At 34.1% G+C, this 24,619-nt stretch overlaps 1 protein-coding gene across 4 annotated transcripts; it reads left to right on the top strand.

Annotated features, from left to right (window-relative positions):
* Positions 1 to 1,004: 1,004 nt before the first annotated feature.
* On the top strand, positions 1,005 to 24,489 carry Mgat2 (alpha-1,6-mannosyl-glycoprotein 2-beta-N-acetylglucosaminyltransferase). 4 transcript variants are annotated; one of them, XM_083031880.1, is made up of 10 exons: positions 1,005 to 1,073; positions 12,745 to 12,793; positions 16,077 to 16,106; positions 18,643 to 18,723; positions 19,055 to 19,238; positions 20,025 to 20,447; positions 20,534 to 20,843; positions 21,361 to 21,705; positions 22,507 to 22,757; positions 22,998 to 24,489. In XM_083031880.1, exons 3-10 carry the CDS (start codon positions 16,100 to 16,102, stop codon positions 23,224 to 23,226), a joined length of 1,830 nt encoding a protein of 609 aa, XP_082888006.1. In that variant the 5' UTR covers positions 1,005 to 1,073; positions 12,745 to 12,793; positions 16,077 to 16,099; the 3' UTR covers positions 23,227 to 24,489. The 4 variants fall into 4 exon arrangements, with proteins under 4 accessions (XP_082888006.1, XP_082888009.1, XP_082888007.1 ...); XM_083031881.1 differs by lacking the exon at positions 1,005 to 1,073 and adding an exon at positions 9,242 to 9,764; XM_083031883.1 differs by lacking the exon at positions 21,361 to 21,705.
* Positions 24,490 to 24,619: the final 130 nt, after the last annotated feature.

Raw genomic sequence — 24,619 nt, 5'->3', positions numbered from 1 at the left:
GGTTTAATTCTTATTACTATCATATCTGATTTTAATTAATAAATTTTAACAGATTGACAAATATACCAATAATATTATAATAAATTATAATAAAAGAATTAACGCTCGATAATAAAGTAGTTATTTAATATGATAGAATTGAAAAGCTTATTTCATTGCTTAGATTTAATTAGTCTAATAATTTATTCAAGGCCGTGTTTGTATCTATCTTTTTCTTAAATACACAACACGTAGCTTTCTTTCCGGCTCAAAATATATACCGAATTCATTAACAATAAATCGAGAGAAATCTTTAATAAACTAAAACACATATCACGTGTATTTATATTAGCTGCACGTATTGAATTAAATTTGATCGCGCCGTTGCACAAAGCCCATATGTCAGACTACAATGCATTAAAGATTGAAAATTAAATTTTGAAATATAACTAATTACAAAAGGATCTAAAATTTCTTTACCCCGATTAATATTAAAATTCAATTAGTTTAAATAGTCCACATAACTATCGCATAAAACAAAGTTCTCAAGAGAGACGACTCAACTTGTGAACGAAGCACATGAATTGATCTAGCTTTTCCTAGTTGCAGCTTCTACCAATAACAGCGCTCTCAATCGCATACGAGCGCGGAATGCGCATCGCTCTTGCCCTTGCCGCGAGGCGTGACGCGTCATCACCCCACTCCGCCGCCCCCCCACCACTCACTGCCTGCGCGCTGCGCGGCGCGGTGCGCGAGAGAGGGGAGGCCGCCAGCCGTCATCAGTCGTCGAGGGGTGGTTTACGGGAGTGCTTCGTCTAGATTTACATGTGTCATGAGTGACGGCCGATAACTAGAACGCGCGCGCGGGCGTTTCTCGCGTCATTTCGAGAGTGAATCTTGACGTGCGGCCGGCGGAGAGGTGGTGATATGGTGGTGTTGCTGCATGTGGCCGATACGACGTTCCCTGTCATCGGCGTTCCCTTGTCGCCGCGCGCCGGACGACGACGGCCGTCGTCGACCCGCCACCGGAAACAGAGCCTCCCCCGGAAGCTGCGCCCGGAACACCGTGCTGCCGGACGGGCCGAGCGCGCTATGTGAGTACACATGTGTGATATTATTGTGTCGCGCGAGAAATAATAATTATCCGAATAATCGTGTAATCGCGATAATCTTCCTAATCGTCCGCGTGCTCGATATCCTCCGCCGATCGATTTTCCTCGACGATTATTCGCACGCGCTTCTCTCGTCCTTCCGTTCTCGTTTCCTTGCATTTTCTGTTCCGGTGCATATATGTGTTGTCCTTGCCTTCTCCCTTGATATATATTTTTTTGAATAATCGTTACGGAATAAACCCTTTTCATAAATTTCACGCATAGTGGCGTTAAACGTATGCCGTGTAATTGCTGTTATTATTGATGTGCATTTAAAATTAAACGGATGCACGCTTAAGCTGTCAGGAACGAAGAGAGAGAATGTGAAAAAAAAAAAAACAAAGTTTATTTTAAGTGATACGAAAATACAAAACAAACAGACCTGATGTCTGTAAATAAATTCCAAGTGTATAATAATTTTTATAGGTGATAGCAATGTGTGTACAATAATATATTACGAGTCAAATACAAATTTCGGAGAAACGAGTAGAGTGTTTAACGCGAAATGTGCTACGTGAATATAGCTCTTTAAATTTGTTGCCGTATGAGTCTCTCTCTCTCTCTCTCTCTCTCTCTCTCTCTCTCTCTCTCTCTCTCTCTCTCTCGATTGATGACATGATGACATTGAAACATGGACGGTTGTATGATTATACGTGTCGCGAATGAAATCACACGATCCGCGACAATTGAATTGCGTCTAATGCTAGATGCGGATTGTGATTACATCCACTTATAATTATAGCCGTGTGATTTTCAAGAGATAACGCGACATCGAATGCAATTTTGTATCGTGTATATTGCAAATAAAATATCGGATAGTTTGATTATAAATAGTTCGATATGTTTAAATACGTGATTACAGATCTTTAAATACTCATTTTCAGCCAATAATAGAACTGAATTCGCGTGTAATTATATGCGTTGAAAGCGAATCTCTCGCACGGTCTCGTGATATATTCAACGCTAAATGCGAGTTTCAACCGATTCATTAAACACGACAACGAAAGTATTCACATTTGAGTCTCGGGACCCGAAATTTAATTTCACAACACTTAACGTAGATGAATTTTGCACGAATTTTTCTATAAATGTATAGTGATTGTCGAATGCAACTGTCATATCGCAAACGCAGAGAGTATACGCGACGTTTAATACCAATAAACATCCAGAAAACATGCCTGAATATATATTTTATTCTATATACATTTTATATACGTCTTATACACAACATATGCAATTTAGGGAGAGAGGGAGAGAGAGAGAGAGGGAGAGAGAAAGAGAGAGAGAGAGAGAGACGATGAGACAGTCGGCATGCGCCGGCGACCGTAGTTTTGACAGCGATATGTCGGCTCGTTCGATCGACTCGGTCTACAGGTATCAATATAGGAAAATGGAAGAGTCGATCTCTCTCCTATCCTCGCCGAAAACGGAAGTACCATTTTGTCGGGCGCGTGTACGAGAAGAAATATATTATGTACGAGAGCAGATCGTCCACGCCGCATTGTGTCTCTCGCGGGATGTTACAGTCCGGTACGAGGCAGCGGACGATCGATATTGCTCTAACGCTGATAAGGGTTACTTATATAGAGTTACAGAGTTATAGATGAGTTCGTAACATATGGGGAGTCGAAATTATTAACGTCGAGTTCACATTTCTATGATACGCGAGATACTCTCCACGTTTGTAAACATTGTGATCCGTTTCGCTTAACATTGAGCAAACAGCAGCTGGTTTTTTAACTTCTTTGCTCGCTTTATCACATAGTTTGTCGCGAATAGTAATCACACGTGAATTATATATATCTCGTTTTTTATTTTAAATCGGCTCGCATTTATTTATACATTACCATTCGCGAATTGACTGTCATTTGGTTTGATCAGCGTCGATTGATTTTAATAATTGATCTGTTGTTGGAAACAGATTTATTACAAGGGACAAATAAGCGTTTGGAATCTATTAAGAGTCTATTAAGATTAATATTACTGAATGATTCGGTAGGGAAAAATATTTATATTAGCATTGATCTCTTAATATGCGTATCACATCTTTCATCTACAGATGTTTCTATACATGGAAGAGATTTTTTTAAATGTAAATTAAATGTAAATTTAATGTAAAAATTTGTATAGATATAAAAAGTGAATTTTTGTATTATTAAACATTTCTTAAAATGTTAATTGACAATGATGTGATTTATGAGATATATCAATCATGAGGTAACTTCAGGAATAGATAACAAAATTTTAAATTGATCTAATTTTTTGAGTAAAATTTATTTTGACAATATTTTATTTAATTATATATTACGTAGTTATTTACCGTTGAATAATTTTGTTTATAGCCGTAGAAGTTTAAGATGTAAAAAGTTTATATCTTATCTTATATAATTATATTGTCTTGAACTTACTTGAAAGAGTATATTCTCTTGCTAGACTCTTTTATATCCTGAGGAAAAAGGTTAAAAGAAGGTACTCGAGGTTTATTACGTCAGCTTTGTCTGGTTTCTACCTGAAGCTAGAAAATAGGGTGTGATCACATATAAAGGATATCGATTTATATTGAATATAAATTTCAAACTAGATTAAACTTTGAAATTCTAATCTCATGGAGAGAAAAGGATTTTTTATTAAAAGATTTTTTTTGTTCAAAGTGTCATGCGCACGTATAATAATGAATTGTATCCTCAAATTGAAGTTTATTAGAAGAAAGTCAATTTCTGAAACATAACAAGCTATTAGAACTTGTAAGACAGATTTGCGGTTATTAGAGTTTCGCTATTGGTTGTAAAACGAACTGAAACAAACTGGCTCCCAATCAGGCAAGTCACTTCATATATATATGGACAAAAAAAAAGCGACAGGTAAAAAGAGAAAACACGGTAATTGTGCAATAGTTTTTAAAATGAGTAATGGTGAAAAACTGTAATGAGACACTTGTTTTTTTTTTTTTTTTTTTTTTTTTTTTTTTTTGCGAACAAAAATTCACCCTTCGAGAAAATTATGAAGAGAGAATGGTAGCAGGAAATTGTTATTTCGCGAAACAAGACTAAGGTTGACGGATGAGAACCGGCTAGACATCCATCGAGCAAAGTGCGCGCGTGTATAATATTTTTAGATGTATATTTAATGAGACGAGTAAGAGAGACAGAGAGAGAGAGAGCGAAGAGAAGCCGGAATGACTAGAAATTTATTGCGCAACTCTTCGCATATATACGAGGGATCGATTAATGGGGATTTATACCGTTGAAAATCGGACGAGACCAATTCGTACTAAATCGCTATTCCTAGAAACAACTATATACATTAAGAGCATTTATTTTGTCGACTACTAGCAAAGAGAGTCGTACACATCTGTCACGCTATGCAAGTTTCTCGGGTCATTTTTCGCGACCGACCACAAAAGTTCTATTGTACATAAATAAAGGTGTTCGGTAAAGCGGTTAATGGACGATGGAAAGTTAAGTGAGAATTGTTTCGTTAACATTCATTAACACTTAACGATACAACTATTTTTAGTAACACTTCTTTCAACATCGTATTTAGATTAGTACCTCATTAGAAGGCAGACGATGTCCATTTATATGTTAGTCGTTTACAGTAATAAAGTACTTGACGAACAAAGCCATTGTTATGGAAATTAAAATATTGTTTTATTAATGAATAATGTATAGTTTTTCGTTGACAAAACAATTTTTTTCATTATAGAAGTACGAACAACTAACAGAAAGCTTTGGAAAATTAAACTTTAGGCGAGAATAGCATTCTCATATTTCACACAATTTATTTTTTAATATTTATTTAATATATATTATAGAGAATCATATATAACTGAAAATTTAGTTATCACAGTATCAGTATTTATAAAAATTGGTATTTAAATTTAATGAAACTTTGATGAAATATTTTATTTCAGTTTTCGAAAAGAAAAACTAACTCAGGTCAAATATGTCTGTTAGAGAATTTTATACGTAGTTCCGCATTGTGTCGCATTGTTATTCAACATCCCAACGCTGTTGCGGGGAATAAATTGCTTCACTTATCAATAAATGCTAAAAAACGCCTTTACGTGATTATTCCGTTAATTTAACGATACGATTTTAATATCGGCAATACTATCGCAATTGTATATTATATCGAAAATAATATAAATTTTATATTTTTTTCTTTCTCTTTTCTCCTCTCTCTCTTCTTTCATTTTTTTCTCATACAAAAAAATGAATTTTTACAATACCGCGTTGTCCAGTAATTATATTTTTTATTTATCACACACAAATAATGTAATATTACACACATGATAGAAAATTGATGTTACAAGACGATATTGCAAATCTCCGGTTATATCACTGGATATAATTATAACACATTAAGGCATGCTTCGCTTATTACGTTTATTACGGATAGTTTCTCGTTATTCCGGTGTTTTATTTCATCGCGATTGAACGCATCCGGCGCTTTTCGATTTGCTCCTGGGATGCGCAAACATCGGCTCTTTCCGAGAACTGGAAAATATGCGAAAAGAGCCGGAAAATTTATGCACTTGACAAGGACAGAAAAAGAGAGAGAACGGATATTTTGTTTTCTTTTGATCGACCGTTCTTTCGCTCCCCGGTATATATCTCGCTAATGTACCGCAATCTCATTGCGCCGTTAACCGCAGCGCGCGTACGCAGTTTCCGGCCCCATGAGATTGGAGTTAATTATTTATTTGCGTCGATCTGCGCGGTGAGTCCGGTCGAAAAAACGCGATACTGGTTTTGTATATAGGAGCTGCCGTTATACCGGTTTCCTACAGAGAATTTCCGCAGCGAAATAATAACAACAATTCGTGAAACGACAGTTTTTAGTGACATTTTTCACGCTTCGATTAACTTTTGTGAAATTTGATTACTTCGATTAAACACATGGATTATTCCTTTCATCTAATAGTTTAGTCTTCCGAATAAAATGTCATCCAGACTTTGAATTGATATGATTTTTTAAATATTACATATACGCATACAACACAATCGACATATACAAAGGGATATAAATATGTATCTTTTATTGCTTTTGAAAAATAATTGGATGTGAAATTAATTAAGTAATTATAAAACTTATTTAAACTAGAAATAAATTTTGCCGAAATTTTTATTGTTTTTAATCATTGTTTTCTTTTCTTTTCTGTAATGTTGATATGTGTCTTTTTGCTCAATTTTATACAATATATATAATTATATCCTATATAAATTTTATTGCTCTAATTATCGTCTGAAAGGTTCATACTTTAACTAGTATTGTACACACATATTTTTAATGTGTGGGAAAAATATATCGCGAAGAAAATATTTAATTTTATAATTTTCCAACACCTTGTTATCTCAAGATAATGATATAACACTAAATATTTTCATATCAAACAAAAAGATCCAAACTTAACCAATTATATCGAGGAAACGCTAATGGAATATTATGATTTTACGTAATATGTACAGAAACTCTTGTACATACCTATAGAATGTCATAAAGCAACCAATTCTTTTAATGACAAATTTTTTAGCCAAATTGGAAACAATGTTTCTTTAGTGAAATGTCGAGGCATCAATCATTTTCGAGTTTTTAAGTATTGAAAAGGAAGGGCTTTTCACAGATTAAAATTTGCAAAGTTAAAAAATGTTAACAAAAACTTACATTTTTCAGTTAAGGCTCCTTTCCGACCATGTCGAAATCGTGACGTCAGAGGCGAGAAAACACACGCTAAAATTTCTTAGATGCCATTTCGAAATAAAAAAATATTTCGATGAAACAGCACTTCAGATAGCTTTAGCACACTCTTAAAAAACCCCAAAAACTATCCTTTCCCCTTTATAATCAATCAACAGCTGTAAAATGTAATATTATGAAGCCCAGTCCGTCTGGTCTTTGCACATGCGCAGTCATTCCGCATGTCAAAGTCTGATATCTCCATCATTTTACAGATGTTGATTGATTATAAAGGGAAAAGGATAGTTTTCGGGGGTTTTTAAGAGTGTGCTAAAGCCATCTGAAGTGCTGTTTAATCGAAATATCTTTTCATTAAAAAATGGCATCTAAGAATTTTCAGCGTGTGCTTTCTCGCCTCTGACGTCACAATCCAATATGGCCGCGGTGAGCACCCAGGAGCCTTAATAATTTTATGAAATGTATTATAAGAGAATTTTAATTTAACGCTTAATTACAAAGATACATGATGGGAAAAAATTAAAAACCTGCAAAAAATTACGCTCTCCCTTGATGCTTTCGCTAAAGAAAAATTGTTTTAAATTGGTGAAAAAAAATGTGCTATTAAATGGAATACTCTACGGAATACTTTACATACCACTACGGTATATGTCATACATGATGCATGAAATTTTTGTGATTCATTATCTAACGATCGCACGTGATCAATATTACGATAAACGAGCCGTGTCCGGCCGTGGAAGAAAATGTCAGGAATTCCATTAAGTCGAGACTTTCAGCCACAGCGTAACGAGCGAACGGTATAGCGTGCGATAAAAGATAATGATTGATGTTACACCCCGTCTCCTCCTTCAAGAATAAATAATCAGAGGTGAAAAAAGCTGGAGATCGTTGGGCAAAGATATCGACGCCCGCGCGTGTCTCATTTTGGTAGCGAAATTTCACGGTGCGCGCATCACACCGGCGAGGTGTTAAGACATATACGTTCGAAATAGCGAGTTTCGTCGAAAGCGGATTTGGGTGCATCCGCGATGCGAATCGCGTGTGCAATCTTCTCGTTTATTCCGGTGCACGTATATATATGCGCGCGCATACGCGATGCGTAACATCTTGGAAATATCTTGGACCGAGAGAAACGCGATTTTTCACAATAGTATCTTTATGATAAACGATTACGGTAACTTATGAATTCTTGCCTACATATTCCTTAGAATACGGATGATTTTTTTAGCTCTAGAGAAGAAAGATTAATTCAGTGGTAATTAATTTTTTATCGTATATACGCAATGATCGAGACATTATTGAGATGTCCACCTCTATCTTTTTTTAAATGTTTATTTTGAAATATTAATAAATGCTTTGCGATTGATAATATTTATGATAAACGATAACTTGTGAATTCTTGCCTACATTTTCCTTAGAATACGGATATTTTTTTTAGATCTAGAGAAGAAAGATTAATTCAGTGGTAATCAATTTTTTATCGTATATGTATATACGCAACGATCGAGACATTATTGAGATATCCATCTCTATCTTTTTTTAAATGTTTATTTTTAAATATTAATAAATGCTTTGCGATTGATAATATTTATCGATTTTTTTAAACACAATAAATGGGATTAAATAATAATTAAAACTTGCATTTAAAATCCTAAGATTTTTAAATGTATATTTCGAATTTATTTTATTTCTGTTATATATTGTTACGTTTATTTTATTATATAAATATATGAATAAACATTTTGAATGCCTTGTCAAGTGCAATAATGCTTTTTCGCGTTTAAATTATTTTTTCTCATAGATTTTTTTACCCGACATACAGATTCGAATAATATTGCACATTGGAATGAGTTAATTGAATCATTTATTAATTCGAAGTGTGGGCATATCCGAAATATCACGCAAACTCCCTTGAAATTTCATGATCACGAACGAGACTAGTATAAAAGTGAAATTTTTCCGATAGAATCGAGAACCATGAGAAGTGAAAGGTAAAAATTCCGATCAGATTACAAGATCGATATCTCTGTATGTAATTTGTCAAATATACAAAAAGTGTTTGTCGCTCTCGGTTTCTATAGAGAGAGAGAGATATCGAGAATTACGGAAAATTTCATATAATTACGCATAAGTTGAACGAGAAAACGGTCGAAGCAATCATACGAGACGTGTTGTGTAGTCAATCGTGACACAGTTCTGTCAAATGGGACGATAAAGCGAATCTGTTTTGCGCCACACGAATGTTCGACATATAAAATCGATCGCATATTTGTGCAGTCTTTTTTTTTTTATCTTTATAAAAGAAATATCTTTATAACGTGAAATGCCTTCGAGCGTTTCTCCCATCACCGACCATATCATTGCTGCTTCGTCGTGTAATAATAATAATACGTAACCTCGGACAGGAAATGATTGAAGCGATTATGAGGAAACGTCGTAACGATTGTAAAAAAAACAAAAAAAAATTGTTACATGTGCTTACTCATACTAGAGAATCGATATTCAGGGACACTGCGGTAATATCCAGCGTAAGGTATGACATACACTTACATGTACACACACACACTCACGCATATTTTGCATAATAGAAGTAGGGACATATCGGTGAACACCCACCTATTCCTTTCTCGTTCGTATGTGTATGTATGCGAGCGGATACATATATGTATCTCAGCGATGTACATATGCATATACATATGCATATACATATGACGATCCGATGCATTATTCAGCAGCGACCAATGGTAGCAACGCCATGCGCGCGGCGCGATAACAAGTATAGCATCTTCTCTCCGAGAAACACAGAAATAGACGGTGCCGCTCGTCAAAAGCGCTAGAGCGAGGCACGCGTGCATCCGCGAAATAAAGGCATCCAAATTTCCAGGCGACTGTTCTTTCCACGTTTCCCTTCGACACTTAACACGCAGTGCAGTGGTATGTTCACCATCATATTATGCATATCGCGTGTTTACATAATTAATCATAGGAGGAAATGGGAGTTTATGGTCGCGTAAGAAAGTGCAAACAGTCATACCGTATTTTTTTTTGCATATTTAAAATATCTCTTTATCTTTTTATGGAATTGAACATGTTCTTCTAACAAGGGACATGTCACAACTGTCCGGAACCGATTTGATTCTTCTTCAAATATGTTGTTAAATACACAAATCTAAAAGACACGTATTTTTTTATATGTGCGGATATTGAGTTTTAAAATGTGAAACACCCCTTTAAAGAAAAATGGTATTTTTCTTTAGGATCGAATATCTGGTAAACTATAAGAGGTAGAAAAAAAAGGCGTACAACAAATTTTAATGGCTTGAAGAGTATTTTAAAGTTATATGAACAAAATTTTTTTTATTTTGAAAAAAAATTAAGTGATGGGGGTATTTAAAAAAAAATAAAAATAAAAAAATTGTGTTCATATAACTTTAAAGTACTCTTCAAGCCATTAAAATTTGTCGTACGTCTTTTTTTTCTACCTCTTATAGTTTACCAGATATTCGATTTTAAAGAAAAATACCGTTTTTCTTTAAAGGGGTGTTTCACCCCTTAAAACTCAATGTCCGCACATATAAAAAAATACGTGTCTTTTAGATTTGTGTATTTAACAACATATTTGAAGAAGAATCAAATCGGTTCCGGACAGTTGTGACATGTCCCTTGTAAGTAGAAATTCTATTGTTTTTCTTTTATTTTCATAATCAATTTTTAGTTGCTCGCCGCATTGTATTACGCGGTAATTGAGCTCTTCATTAAAATGTCATCTAAAATAAAATCCGCTTGAAGAGTTGAATGTAAACGATTGACCGATTAAACTCATTGGTCTATGAATAAAATCCCGAGTTCGATGTACCGTGTGTCTCGATAATTATAAGGAAATGGAAGGCAAGCTTCTATCAATTTATTTTCCAATTCGATTGTTTTGCATCTATACGGTAGTGAGCACTGAATACTGATGCATCTTACGGTATGCAGAATGCATATATTTCACAACATCTTATTCAAAAAGTATATAAATAAAAAGAAACACTGGAAACTCCGTGCATTTTATTTTTATACAAATATTTTATAGAAATATTCCTATAGAAAAAAAAATAGTAAAAAAAAGTCACAATATCCTACTTTTTTAACAAAATTATTTTGTGCTACAGGTGATAAGACTGATAAGCAAATAAGTAATAATAAAAATAGCACAAGTATTATTTAAAATATTGAGTCATGAATCATTTGCATATACATACATTAAGGCGACAGAAAATATATTTTTGCAGAAAGATATAACAATTTTAACAAAATTATTTTGCATCTTATTGTTGCAATATGCGAAAAATAATTCTAAATAATTAATTAATTAAAAGAATTCATCACATCTACACAGAGAGAATTTTCTCTTAGAATTTACCCTGAAAATCATGGTAATCGTGAGACAATATGGTATGGAAAGAATTTTAAAAATATGTTTGATTAATTTTACCATACTTTTACTAAATTTTATTATACTTTTAGTAAAATTAATTAAACATATTTTATATTTAATTGTGATAGATATTATTTTTTATTGTGATAAATATTAATCAGAGAAGCTCTCATAAAATTCTTTCCATACCATATTGTCCCACAATTACCATGATTTTTGGGTAAATTCTAATAGAAAAAATTCTCTCTGTGTATATATAGACACATCTAGATAAGAGAAAGTGATTTTCAATCACATATATTTTCTTTTTTTTCCGCGTCAAATGACGTGACAAAACTATATATATACAAGATATCGCAAGATAAGAGTCTATTTTTCGAGCACTTTGAAAAGTGTCGCGTTTACAATAGGATATAATCAGATTCACTTAGAAACGTATTATTGTATACATATGTTATACGGACACGCTCGCATTTGTAAAGGCTGTTATGTTAAGGGCTCATTTAAGCGAAACGCTATTGAATCGATATCGTGTAAAAGCAGCTTGTACAGTTTGCATAACATAGTCTCTTAATTTCACATCCGGTCGTATCGTATGATATACATTGTTCGTACCTACTGTTCTTGCTTTCAAGTGTAATGCATGACATTGATATGAATTTTTACAACCTCTTTATAGGCATCATATAAATTTTAATTGCAACGGTAAAAGCAATAGTTGATCTTTTTATTCCTCGTTTCCACGGATATACAGCGTTCTTATGTCATATATTTATTTAGTTTTTTAATTAATTGAGTATATATAGATTTTGTCATATATATAATATGAAATTGAAATAAGTTGCTTCACTAAAAAAGAATTTAGTAATAATTACCATTTACTTTTGAATGTGAATTAATTATTATGTACTTCTGAACATATACACAGTTGAAAAATTTGTGTTAAATTTAACAAATATCACATGTCCCAAACGGTCCACAGAAATTTTTGTGTTAATTTAACATAATACGGATATGTTAAATGATGACACGAATACTGTGTTAATATTTTAACATAAAATAAATGCAAACTTCAAGTAAACTTAAAATAAATTTTGTGTTAAATTAACATAGTTTTCATGTAAAAATTAACTAAAAACATTGTTAATTTTACATTTTATCATCCCCACTTATATTATAAAGTAAAATTAACATTTTTTTCTGTAAATTTTAACTGATAAATCTTGTCACTAATAATATCGAACATATTTATTGTGTAAAATTAAAAGTAAATACACATTGTGTTATTTTTACACTTTTCTTCGGTTATTTTAATAATTTAACATTTGAGTTCAATTAACACAACAGCAATATGTTAATTTAACACATGAATGTGTTAAATATTTAACACAAAAATTTTAACAGGGATCGTTTTTAACAAGAAAACACAAATTTTCAAACTGTGTATAATACAATTTTTCATTTACTATAATTCTATATTCCTGTGTGTTTCAGATTTCATGAAAATGAAGGACCAGACGATGCGTCATTCTTCTTCATTGAGGTAATTATAACAGATAATGTCACCTATGCAAGTCTGTCAAGCGTCAGTAAGCTATATCATTTTTTTTAGCGATAGTGTTATCTATTGATAACACTTGCGATAGGATTACGTGCGGAATCATACAGAATATATTAGTATTTGCGATAAAACAGAAATTTTTTTTGTATCGGATTTGATTATTTTTTTTTCGGCACTTGAAACATATTTTTACTTTGGAAAGAATAGAAAAAAAAAAACGTAAAAAAATGTAAAAAGTGTAATTGAAAACTGTGAACTTAATAGAATTAATCGTGACTTCTTTGAAACAACTTGATTATTTTCCGTTCGAGTCCTCATAGTGCGATTACGACGTGGCAATAGCCTTAAAATTGAGCAGAAGCGATGCGTCAGACGCGTGAATTTATGGGTTCGTAAAAATTTGTCGTTGCTTAAGAGTATCGCTTTTTTATTTTCATATCCACACAAACGCAAACGCTAAGAGGTGGCTCAGAGTAAGGACGTATACCGTATATTGCGTAAATATTGATAATGTCGTTCTCGGTTGACGCGGGGTTATATTGATCCTAGCAGAATATTCTCTAGCGGAAACACCGGGCGTTTAAGCCGCTTTTTATTATTTGCGAACGATTGAAATGTCAAACCATATATTTGACATTAGACGTGACAAGGTTCTCGAGAGAACGAACAGATATCGAGGGAGAAAGTTTGTCGAATATCTGTCAGATAAAAAATACGGAAATTTCGAGACGCACGACCGATATCTTTTGCACGTAGCCGTGAGCTTTTTTTATTACCGTCGCGATAAATATAACGACTAAATCCGAGGAGGGTATAGCACACGGGATTTTGCACGCGAGAGCTGAAAGTATCGGGATCTTCGTGTCATTCTGTCGGCTCTCTTCCCACGCGAGATCTCGAATCTCTCTATCGATCGTGTCGGGCTCGTCAGACATTCATTCTCACGTATGTATGTGTACATAAGTAAATCTAAATTACTCTCAATTGTAAGTGTGTAATTAATGAGACTTGGCGAGAGAGAGAGAGAGATATCGAAGAAATAATCGACAAATTATCCGATCCAATTTAACGGAGAAGCTCTCGTTTATGTTCACGGAACGGTAATTTTCTTTCAGCTCTCGATTCTATAATTGTGTGTGCATTGCGTGTTAATTTTTCACTTTATATTACATGCTTGTTGTTAAATGATAAACGTTACTCTCAGGTAAGACGTCGTATAGTTAATTTATTAATTCTATTTATAAATATGCGTATACACTGAGAGAATTTTCTCTTAGAATTTATCTTGAAAATCATTGTAATCGTGGGACAATATGGTATGAAAAGAATTTTATGAGGAAACTAAACTACGTAGTAAAATTAATCAAACATATTTTATATTTTATTGTAATAGATATTATTATTTTTATTGTGATAAATATTAATCAAAGAAACTCCCATAAAATTTTTTCCAATTAAATAAAGTAAATTCTAAGAGATAATTCTCTCTGTATATATTTGCAATTTTATTTTGAGGACTCTATTTCTATCGAATTTTTTACATAAATTAATTATTATATTACGAGATTGTCGATGTTTTTTTTTTTTTTAAAGAAAGACTACATATTCATTCGCAGTTATATATGTTTTTCATCCATAAGTCTTTGACATTTTTTATGCAATTTGAAAATTCCGTCTCTTTGTAACTTGGATTTTCTGAAAGATTTCTCAAGATACAGCATTCAAACTTTCTGCGCAGAATTGAATATTTTTTTAAATAAAAAATCTAAAGTAAATAATTCATACGCAAAAAAATATATGACAAAATCAATATTCCAGTAACGGATCATCATGATTTCATTGTCGCTTTGAAATCAAATGACCTTAAATCAAATGTGCATCAACACATTATCATAAATATTCTGATATGCGAAGGCTGCACGTTCATCTTCGATCTGTAATATCGCGAAACGCCATTGCGTCGCCTAAAAACTCTTTATGTAAGCGGGCGCGATGCCACACATTCCGTGGCAAATCGATATATATATATATATATATATATATATATATATATATGCATATCGAAAGATGTATATACCCGATGAGACGTCACATACGTCTCTCATCAATAGTAGACATCTCTGCATGCGCTGTCGCGTCGTATCGACTAAAGAATAAACAATAAACCTGTGCGGCGTAATAAATTAGCGATACTCGCGCTCATCTATCGCTCCAATTTATATAATTATAATAATATAGTATAATTAATATTGGCAATATAATTAACCAAGTAACGAACGGTATTATTACGTAACGTAATTATTGTGTCGAAACACCTTCATCGCAATAACGCTCGATTTAATAAAACTATTTCAGATATTTCTCGAAGATTTTATCTTCGAAAAATATGCGTTGAACACAATATCTTGAGAAAGTTTGAGAACATATAAGCATACATATGTTAAGTAATCTGTAACTTCTTGAACAAAAATATACGCTATGGAAAAAGAAAACGTTGACCCTATATAGGGTATATCGAAAAGAGAGATCAATTAAGCAAAAATATATTTTGTAAAGGCAAAATCTCTCTTTATTTTACATCGTGGCTTTGATTTTCTAAATGAAATGTAGCAATTTTATCTTTATATAATATATATAAAATCTTAATATATGTATAATATTTATCATATATATATATATATATATATATATATATATATATATATATGTTATAATGTTACATCTATACCTACTATTATATATTTTATTATATATATAATCTTAAAATATTATATATATAATATTATATTATTATAAAATAAATAATTATACAGAATCTGTGTGAAGCGGAATAATAATCGCATAAATCGTCGGACAATCTTTTCCTGTTATCGATATACACATATAAATATTCGAAAAACATTCTCTTCTCTCTCGCAAAAATGTATTTCCGCAAACTATATCACAGTACACTACACATTCTCGCACAACCTATGCTTATATATCTCTGCTGCAACCGTATGGTTTCGTAGCGGAAAATCTTTCCATCTTCAATCTCTCTGAATTGTACTTTGTACTCAATATTTTTTTTACCGCACGTTATAGTCTGAGTTTTTTTTCTTCGTACAATATGTATATATATATTAATAAGAAATTATTACGTCGCGATAAAACTTGAAAATGATAATAAAATTAAAATAAACTTTACTTACATTTCCATTATTTTACATAACTTTTGCAAGCTTCTAGATACAATTCGCTAATACTCATTTGAATTTTGTTTCAGAACAATCTCCTAGGAATGACACTATGAAAGGTGAGTGTAAAAATAAACCATCAAGGCCAGTTTAGCCGAAACGAATTTTTAAACGGTATTAAATAAGGTATGATCCATGTAGAGTGTGACGTAAGCTGTTTTTTTCTCGGAAAAAAACATAGCGATAAAATTCCTTTGCTTTAAAATTCCTTTGCTCGTTGGGGCTTTACGGTTTATGGGATAAATGGGATACCGCCCGAGTCTTGTCATCCTTTGGATTTTAACCCGCAATCTCCGGGTTTAAGAGAGAATTTCTAGGTCTCCGACTCGAATGGATAATATCCAGACAATAATATCGCATGTGTGAATCATTACTTCTTCTAAAAAGTCTACATATTTTTTTTAATAATTCGATTGTTAATGTAATACTTGAATGTAATTTTATGATTACATTATAAAGTTTAAACAAGACAAAATTACTTAGGAATCCTTAAAGTAAGAAGTACATTTTTTAAGAAAAAAAGCAATTATAATAGTATCTTTTATATTTATATAATTATCATGTTATATTATTTTCTTTTTTCAAAGACGATCTATTGGCAACATTTTTGAATATCGATGATCCTCCACAGGAGCAGAATAAATTCGACATATTCTTAAAAATTGTAGATAAAATAAAATTTTACGTGAAATATTTATCTCACTTTTCGATAATTTCACCGCGATATTTGTACTTTTCGCGCAGAATAGTATGCAAGGAGTCGTTATCTATGTAAGAATAAAAAACGTAGGACTTTATTTAAAGAATTGAAATAGGTTGCCCTCCTGGAGAGTTCGGCAACCATCTCTCATAAAGGGCTTCGACCTTTTAAGTAAAAAAAGGGCAACAGAATTTTGTAGGCCCTTCTTTCTTATTGTTAGAAAGTAGCTGGTACCATATTTTAAGGATTATCCTTCATAAAGGCGAAACTTGAAACGACGAGTTCGAGCCACAGTCTAGTTTACGAATATTCGCCGAATACACGTTTCTCATATAATGTAGAATGAAGTAATCCCGATGACAGTGCATATGATAAAGCCTAAGTTCGTTACATAAAATTGGTTATATAAACGCGACACGTTTGCGTTTGTCGAATATTTCGGGGGTGAGATTTGCCATTTCTCGTTTATATTCAGCGCAATCCTCCATTATCCCTCTCGTGTGATACATATTGCTTTAATTTTATACGATACATATGTGTGTGTGTGTGTATATTGCCGGTTCCAGTCGATGCGACTGTTTGCCAGTCAAATATTCAACGAATGCAAATACGCGTTTGCGTGACAAATTTTACGCGTGCCGTTTTTGTCGCATATGTATGTGTACGAACATTTATTGTCACGCCGACCCCATTATTATCGCGACACTTTTCTCGTCGTGGCTTGGCGATATTTATCGAGTGGACACATCCAAACCATCGATCGCATACAACTTTCACGTAATTATATGCATATATGACATTACGACTGTAACATCGCGCTATTTAATTCAAACGATTTGTAGCCTTTAAGAAAGACACACAGTTGGAAAATTTGTGTTTTCTTGTTAAAAACGGTCCCCGTTAAAATTTTTGTGTTAAATTAACATATTGCTGTTGTGTTAATTGAACTCAAATGTTAAATTATTAAAATAACTGAAGAAAAGTGTAAAAATAACACTATGTGTATTTACTTTTAATTTTACACAATAAATATGTTCGATATTATTAGTGACAAGATTTATCTGTTAAAATTTACAGAAAAAAATGTTAATTTTACTTTATAATATAAGGGGGGATGATAAAATGTAAAATTAACAATGTTTTTAGTTAATTTTTACATGAAAACTATGTTAATTTAACACAAAATTTATTTTAAGTTTACTTGAAGTTTGCATTTATTTTATGTTAAAATATTAACACAGTATTTGTGTCATCATTTAACATATCCGTATTATGTTAAATTAACACAAAAATTTCTGTGGACCGTTTGGGACATGTGATATTTGTTAAATTTAACACAAATTTTTCAACTGTGCACGATTGAAAAGCCGTTTGCTCCATTTTTTTTATTAAAAGAACATCTGTTAAAAAAAAAGTATTTTTGAGAAATAAATATGTAAAGAAGAATATTTCTCATTTCCGCGGAAAAAAATTTTAATTTTTCACATTTTTTTCAAATATAATTTTAATATAATTTAATGTAACAGAAGAGAAAATTCGAGTATAAAATTTTAATACGTTTTCAAGTATATATATTTCAGTTAAATATGTTTTACATGACATGGTTTAAATGACGTTTTTTTCTTTGATTCTCTTTAATTATAAAAGTAGCTTACAAATTTTTAAAGGACGACGAGATAATTTCTCTTCGTCCAATTTGTAATAACGTGTCAGATATAAGAGATATTCTCGTAAAAGAATTTAAATAAAAGAAGTTGCCTGTCTCTGTTCATTTTCTTGCACTATATTTTTTAAAATAAAAATGCTCGCAATTTAAGAAGGAGAAAACTAAGCAATGAAGAAAATTATAGTTCGCTATCGTGTACACTTATTTAACATTAATTATTTATGCGCAGGAAAAGGTCACGACTCGACCATACAAGGTTTTGCGAAGCAGTACCCCGGCTGTATATTATATAGCAGGAAAAAGTCGGGAGGTAAATTTAACGATAGCACATCACACATCATCGCACACATAAAATATAAGGAATAGAGTCGGAAGATATGAGGTGCCAGTTTTACAATATACGAACAATTGGTAATAATTAAATATTTTTTTTTTGTAATTAGAATCAATCTGAATTTTGTAATATTTTTCAGTAAAATTTTCACGCCTGTATATATAAAAAATTAATTTTTTCGTCAAATTAAGAAAAAAAAATCCTTTAAATCTTTGCACTACTTTCGAGAGATAAAGGGTTCTCATATATCGCTCGAGAGAATAAAGTATCGGAATCGCATCGTGCGTTTAACAGTCGATTTATTTAGGAACGACGGTCGTCGGAGGGTCGAGACCGGGTCGCGGAACTCTATTGAGGACTCTCGTGTTCGTCTTCCTGGCTACGTTTCTCTGGCTTCAGCTTCACGTGATCAGTTTAACGGGTCGAGATGATTCCGGGCAATCGTCAACGAATGAGACGCTTTATTCCCTCGTACCTCAAGAATTGCACAGGTAATCTCGCAAATTTCGCACAATTGTCATTATTATTGCAAATCTTGTTACTGTTTTATTATGCAATACTTCAGGTATTGTTACTAAAATGTTCTTTAGCGAGCTTAATCGATATACATAAAATACATATATTGTGTGTATATATAATTTTTATTCAATTTTCTATATTTGAATTTTAAAAAAATACATTTCAAGTGAAAAATTCGTAAAAGAATTTAATTTTTTTCAGAATGTCACATTATTTTATATTCATAAATTTCTATTTCAAGAAATCTCGCAAGTTTCTCACAATTGTCATTATTATTGAATTTCACGTTATGGATATCGTAGGCGTATAAAATGTTGATCTCTGTTTATTTTGTTTTTGGCGCGTCTAAATAATGTAAAACGTTGGCGTGAGATGGCCTTTTGGCTGGTGCCACCTTTCTATATATATACCCAATAAAAAAAATTAAAAAAAATTATTGAATTTATCATTATTATTGAAAATTCTATATATTGTTACTAAGATGTTTTTTAGTGAGCTTAATCTGTACACATAGAATATATATTGTGTATATATAATATATGTATTTTTTTCAATTTTATTTCAGTTTAAAGTAAAAAAATCTATATCTCTCAGAATATCACATTATTCTTAAAAAAAATTATATTTCTCTCAAATGTCACACTATTATATTCATAAACCTCTATATCTATTTAAGGGAGAGCCTCCAATTGGAGAAGAATAATCGTGTCGGTGAAAACTTTGTCCTCTGTTACTGAGGTAGTATTTTGGAATTTCAGATTTTTGAAGGAAGGACGTAACTCGTCCACAAACTTGACGAATGCCAGTTCGGGAGCGCTCACGGAATTGGAGATTGCGGAAATTCGTCGGAAGATCGAACGGGCGAATGCGGAGCAAAAAGTGTACAATGAAGAGGCGTTCGGGCCGTTGGCCAGCGACGCACCGATTATAGTCATCCAAGTGCACGCGCGGCTCACTTATCTGCGGCACCTTATCGTCTCGCTTGCACAGGCTAAGGACATTGAGCAGGCCCTTCTCATATTCAGCCACGATATCTGGCATCCGGATATCAATTATCTCGTGCAGAGCGTCGATTTTTGCCGGGTCATGCAGATCTTCTATCCGCACAGTATACAGACGCATCCTCACACGTTTCCCGGCGAGGGACCCAACGATTGTCCGCGAAATATTCGCAAAGAACAGTGAGTAATATATATTTATTTATAATGTATCATCGGCGAATCCGATCTCTCTTTGTTGAAATTAATTTTTTTTTTGTTCTTTGCAGGGCCTTAAATTTAAAATGCACCAACGCCAAACATCCGGACTTGTACGGCCACTATAGGGAAGCTAAATTTACGCAGACGAAGCATCACTGGTGGTGGAAGGCGAACAGAGTCTTCGATCAATTATCGGCGACGAGAAATCATAGCGGGATGGTTCTCTTCCTCGAGGAGGATCATTACGTTGCCGAAGATTTCTTACATGTGCTCAGACTCATGGAGCGCACTTGCAAGCTCAGTTGCGAGAAATGCAATGTTCTGTCGTTGGGTACATATTTAAAGACGTACAACTATTTTACGGATTTTAGTCGTAAGGTGAGAGCTTTTTTTAATATCTTGGCAATTCGTACAGTCTTAATTTTTTTGCTTTACGCGACGTTCCATGCACCAAGAGATAAGGATACGAATACGGGCGGGTAACACGTTGATAAGAGACACATTTTTTTTTTAAATAGGCAATTGGATCGGCAACGCCGTAGACGGTCTGACGTTTACTTAGCAATTTACGCACTTATGAGCTTCGATCATAGAATTAAGCAAATAAGAATAATTTTCTCATCGACCACACGAATATATAATTGCTAACGCTTAATAGCGCGACAATACGTCTGGCAAAATTAGCACGCGTGTTATCGACGATAAATTCGCTTTCTCGCTTTTAAGCGACACGTACATCTCTTTCTTTGATTAATCCGACACGCAGAATTGTCGAGGCAGAAATATCGAGTCGTCACACCGCTGCACGTTTACCACGTTAAACATATCCGACGTATCATATGTTCACCATTAGTGTGTCTGTGTCGATGTTTCACGCACGCCACGATCCGATTAGTTCCTCGGCGTCGATAGCGCTCTCCAGAAGGAGCTGCTTCGTGGGCTAAAACGGCAGGAGATGTCTGCGGCGATGATGCAGAGGCAGCAGATCGGCAATGGAATTGGCGGCGGCGGCGGCATTGTCACCACCGTCACCGGCGGTGGTAGCGACAGCACGGTTAATAACGCCGGTAGTAACCCGCCCGGTACCCGTAACGGAAGTATCGGAAGCGGCAACCGAGGCAGCGGCAGCAACGTCAACATCGGCGGCAGCGTGTCTTCCACCTACTATCAGAACGCGAACTCGATGCAACCCGCGTGGGCCTTCCAACTCCTGCCTAGCCTCTACAATCATTATCAGAAGGTTCTCTCGAGAATCCCGCTGCCCGAATAAGAGCAACCAAACCGCCTGCCGTCTTACGTACTTTGATTCCTTCTTTACTCGCAGCATAGCTCCTTTTGTTTTCTCGCTTCGTCCCTTTCGTCGTGTTTTTTCTCTATGAAAAATCCGAGTAGTGTCTTGCTCCGTTTTACTCTCTGGGATATTGTACTATTTACACATTGGCAAATTTTGCACGGCTTCCACTTCAACATCGATCCAAAGACACACTGCGTAGATTGTGACTGCTTGACGTTGAATTAGAGGATCGAGAAACCGCTCTCCTTACCCTGTAGACAAACAGCAAATTTTATGCGAATTCTTTGTATCGACAAATATCGATTCAATATTATACAGCGTGTTATCTTACATCCATGCTAAATACACAACGTAGGTAGTACTGTAGTACTCCTTTGTAGATAAATTTTCATTTTTTCGAGACAGAGTAGTGCATGCTTCGAACATCATACACATGGTACAAAGTCATAATACAATTGACCCTGTCACCGGTTAGCACAAAGTTAGTTTGCATGCTGAAATCATTAAGTATGATGACTTGATGAAAATAAATGGCAAGCTTGGATTGAATCCTGGAATTATACCGAGAGATATTGCGACTGAAATACTGACTTTGTCTCAACTGATGACTTTAATTGTAGACACAGTGTTGTCACAGTAGTTTCTCCAGTAGATTTTATGTTACATAAGGAAATGCTAAAAGTGTCATGATGAAGTCATTATCAGTGATGATCGCTAACGATATTTCTCTTTGTTCTGTCGAGACAGGCGGAAGTGACGCCGTGGATATCCAGCAAACATAACATGGGCATGGCGTTCAATCGCGTCACGTGGAACAAACTGCGAAAATGCGCTGAGCAGTTTTGCTCATATGACGATTACAACTGGGACTGGAGTTTGCAGTACATCGCGCAAACGTGCCTGCCGCCCAGCCGAGGTGCCGGAATAACGCCTCGCGCTGAATCCGGCTTGATCACGATGACGATGAGAGCTCCGAGAGTCTTCCATATCGGAGAATGGCAAGTGACAACAGCGTATTGTTTCGCGTCAAACATAAATTCAATCGTTTTAATCCTTCTGCCTGCATAATTTTTCATCTTCTTTTCAATGTATGGCCACCTAGGTACCCGTTCATTGACAGAAGTATTAATTCTCATCCTATAATACTTTTATAAATTTTTTTCTGTTATTGGACACTATTCGCAAGCATTTAATTTCAGCGTTAAGATCTCTAATTAATCGTGTGTTTGTCTTTACAGCGGAGTACATCATAAGAAGAACAACTGCGAGTCGACAGCGGTGATAGCGAAAGTCCAAAACGTCTTGAAGGCGGCGCGCAATCATCTGTTCCCTTCGCAATTAACGTTGACGATCGCCGGAACGGCGAAGAAGACGAAACTGCGCAAGGGCAACGGTGGTTGGGGAGACGTACGGGATCATCAGCTTTGCTGGAATATATCTGTATATCCGGATCTAGTTCTGCCTTGAAGATCTAGAATTGCAAACTTTGATTGGTTCCGTTAATATAACGTATTGCAAATTTGTAATACGAATCGCTAGTTACTGAACAATTATCGTGGTGTGTTTATCACGATAATCTAGTAATTTTATTCGATGATACCATTCTTATTGGATATTTAAAAATCTGATAAAATGGTAGAGTAAGGGGGACAAACAAATCTCCGTCGTTCTACAAATCGATTTCGAATTGCGCTGAACGTCTACTATCTCTGTCAGTCATGATCGTAAGACCGCTGTCACTGCCAGGAATAGAAGGTTTCTTCTGCAAGTATTCATGGACGTTTTGTCGAGACGTAATATTGCACATGAAGTGGACGGTAGAGGATTCGACGGTGAGTTCAAATTGGTGCTATTCTGAAAGAAAAAATGCGGTTTTTATAATATATATTTAATTCGCTAATCTACTATTGCGCGTTTATCGTGCAAAATAATAAAGACATTAAAAATTAAGTCGCTGCAGATGAATTAGCGAGAAATAGATTTCGCACGGATAAAAAGGCGAAATTTTGAAGTTAAGTGGACAAAGAATTTACTTACTCAGCATTGCGCCGTTCACAGAAATAAATGTGATAAAAGCATTGGTAATTAGACATCGCGTTTCCTCATTTTATCGTGTTTCGAACTGCTGCTCACGAAACACGCGTACTCGCTCGCAGAAAGAATAATCTTTCATAGACTTAAAGGACGATATGCGCAAAATACATGATAGACAAGTGTGTTTGATTAAGCTTAAAAATATGTATTATCACAATATTCTAAAGGCCTATATATGACAAGACAGCGGAAATGACAATATATTTAATTTCCATGTCGCCATTTCTGTGACGGAGACGCAAGCAAGCTTGTAAAGTTAAACCAAGGCGATATATAGAGACGAGAAAGGAATATACTTCGTATTTCTGTAACATCATGACGAAATTAGCTTCCCGAGTAGCTTCTATCAGTTCTATTTGAGATGCAACGCTGGAAGTGATGTTAATCAGCATCGTAATGTCGATCACGAAATGCGCTCATCATATTCTAGTCAATGTGTATAACGTAACGCTGAAGCTGCAAATATTTAATAATCGATCGTAGAGAGTAAGCTCGTAAAATTTAAGGATTCACACCTACTGCTAGTGATACGCCCGTAAAGGCGCTCTAACGTCTTGTAACGACCTCGGGGATACGAACGTAATGAATGTCATGTACCTTTTATATTTATAACAATAAAACAACATACAACGAAAATAGTTAAATTCACTAAAAACTGCTCTATCTGCTGATAAATATTAAATTTTTTTGTTTCTGCAACATCTACACAACGCTTTCATTGCACTTTGAAAAAGATACATGACTATACTTGTCAGAGACGCGCGCG

Source organism: Prenolepis imparis, unplaced genomic scaffold, assembly GCF_030444845.1.
Source record: "Prenolepis imparis isolate NDT839.2.m4 unplaced genomic scaffold, iyPreImpa1.0 SCAF_2, whole genome shotgun sequence".
Lineage (NCBI taxonomy): Eukaryota > Metazoa > Arthropoda > Insecta > Hymenoptera > Formicidae > Prenolepis > Prenolepis imparis.
This window is presented reverse-complemented; position numbering and strand designations above follow the sequence as displayed.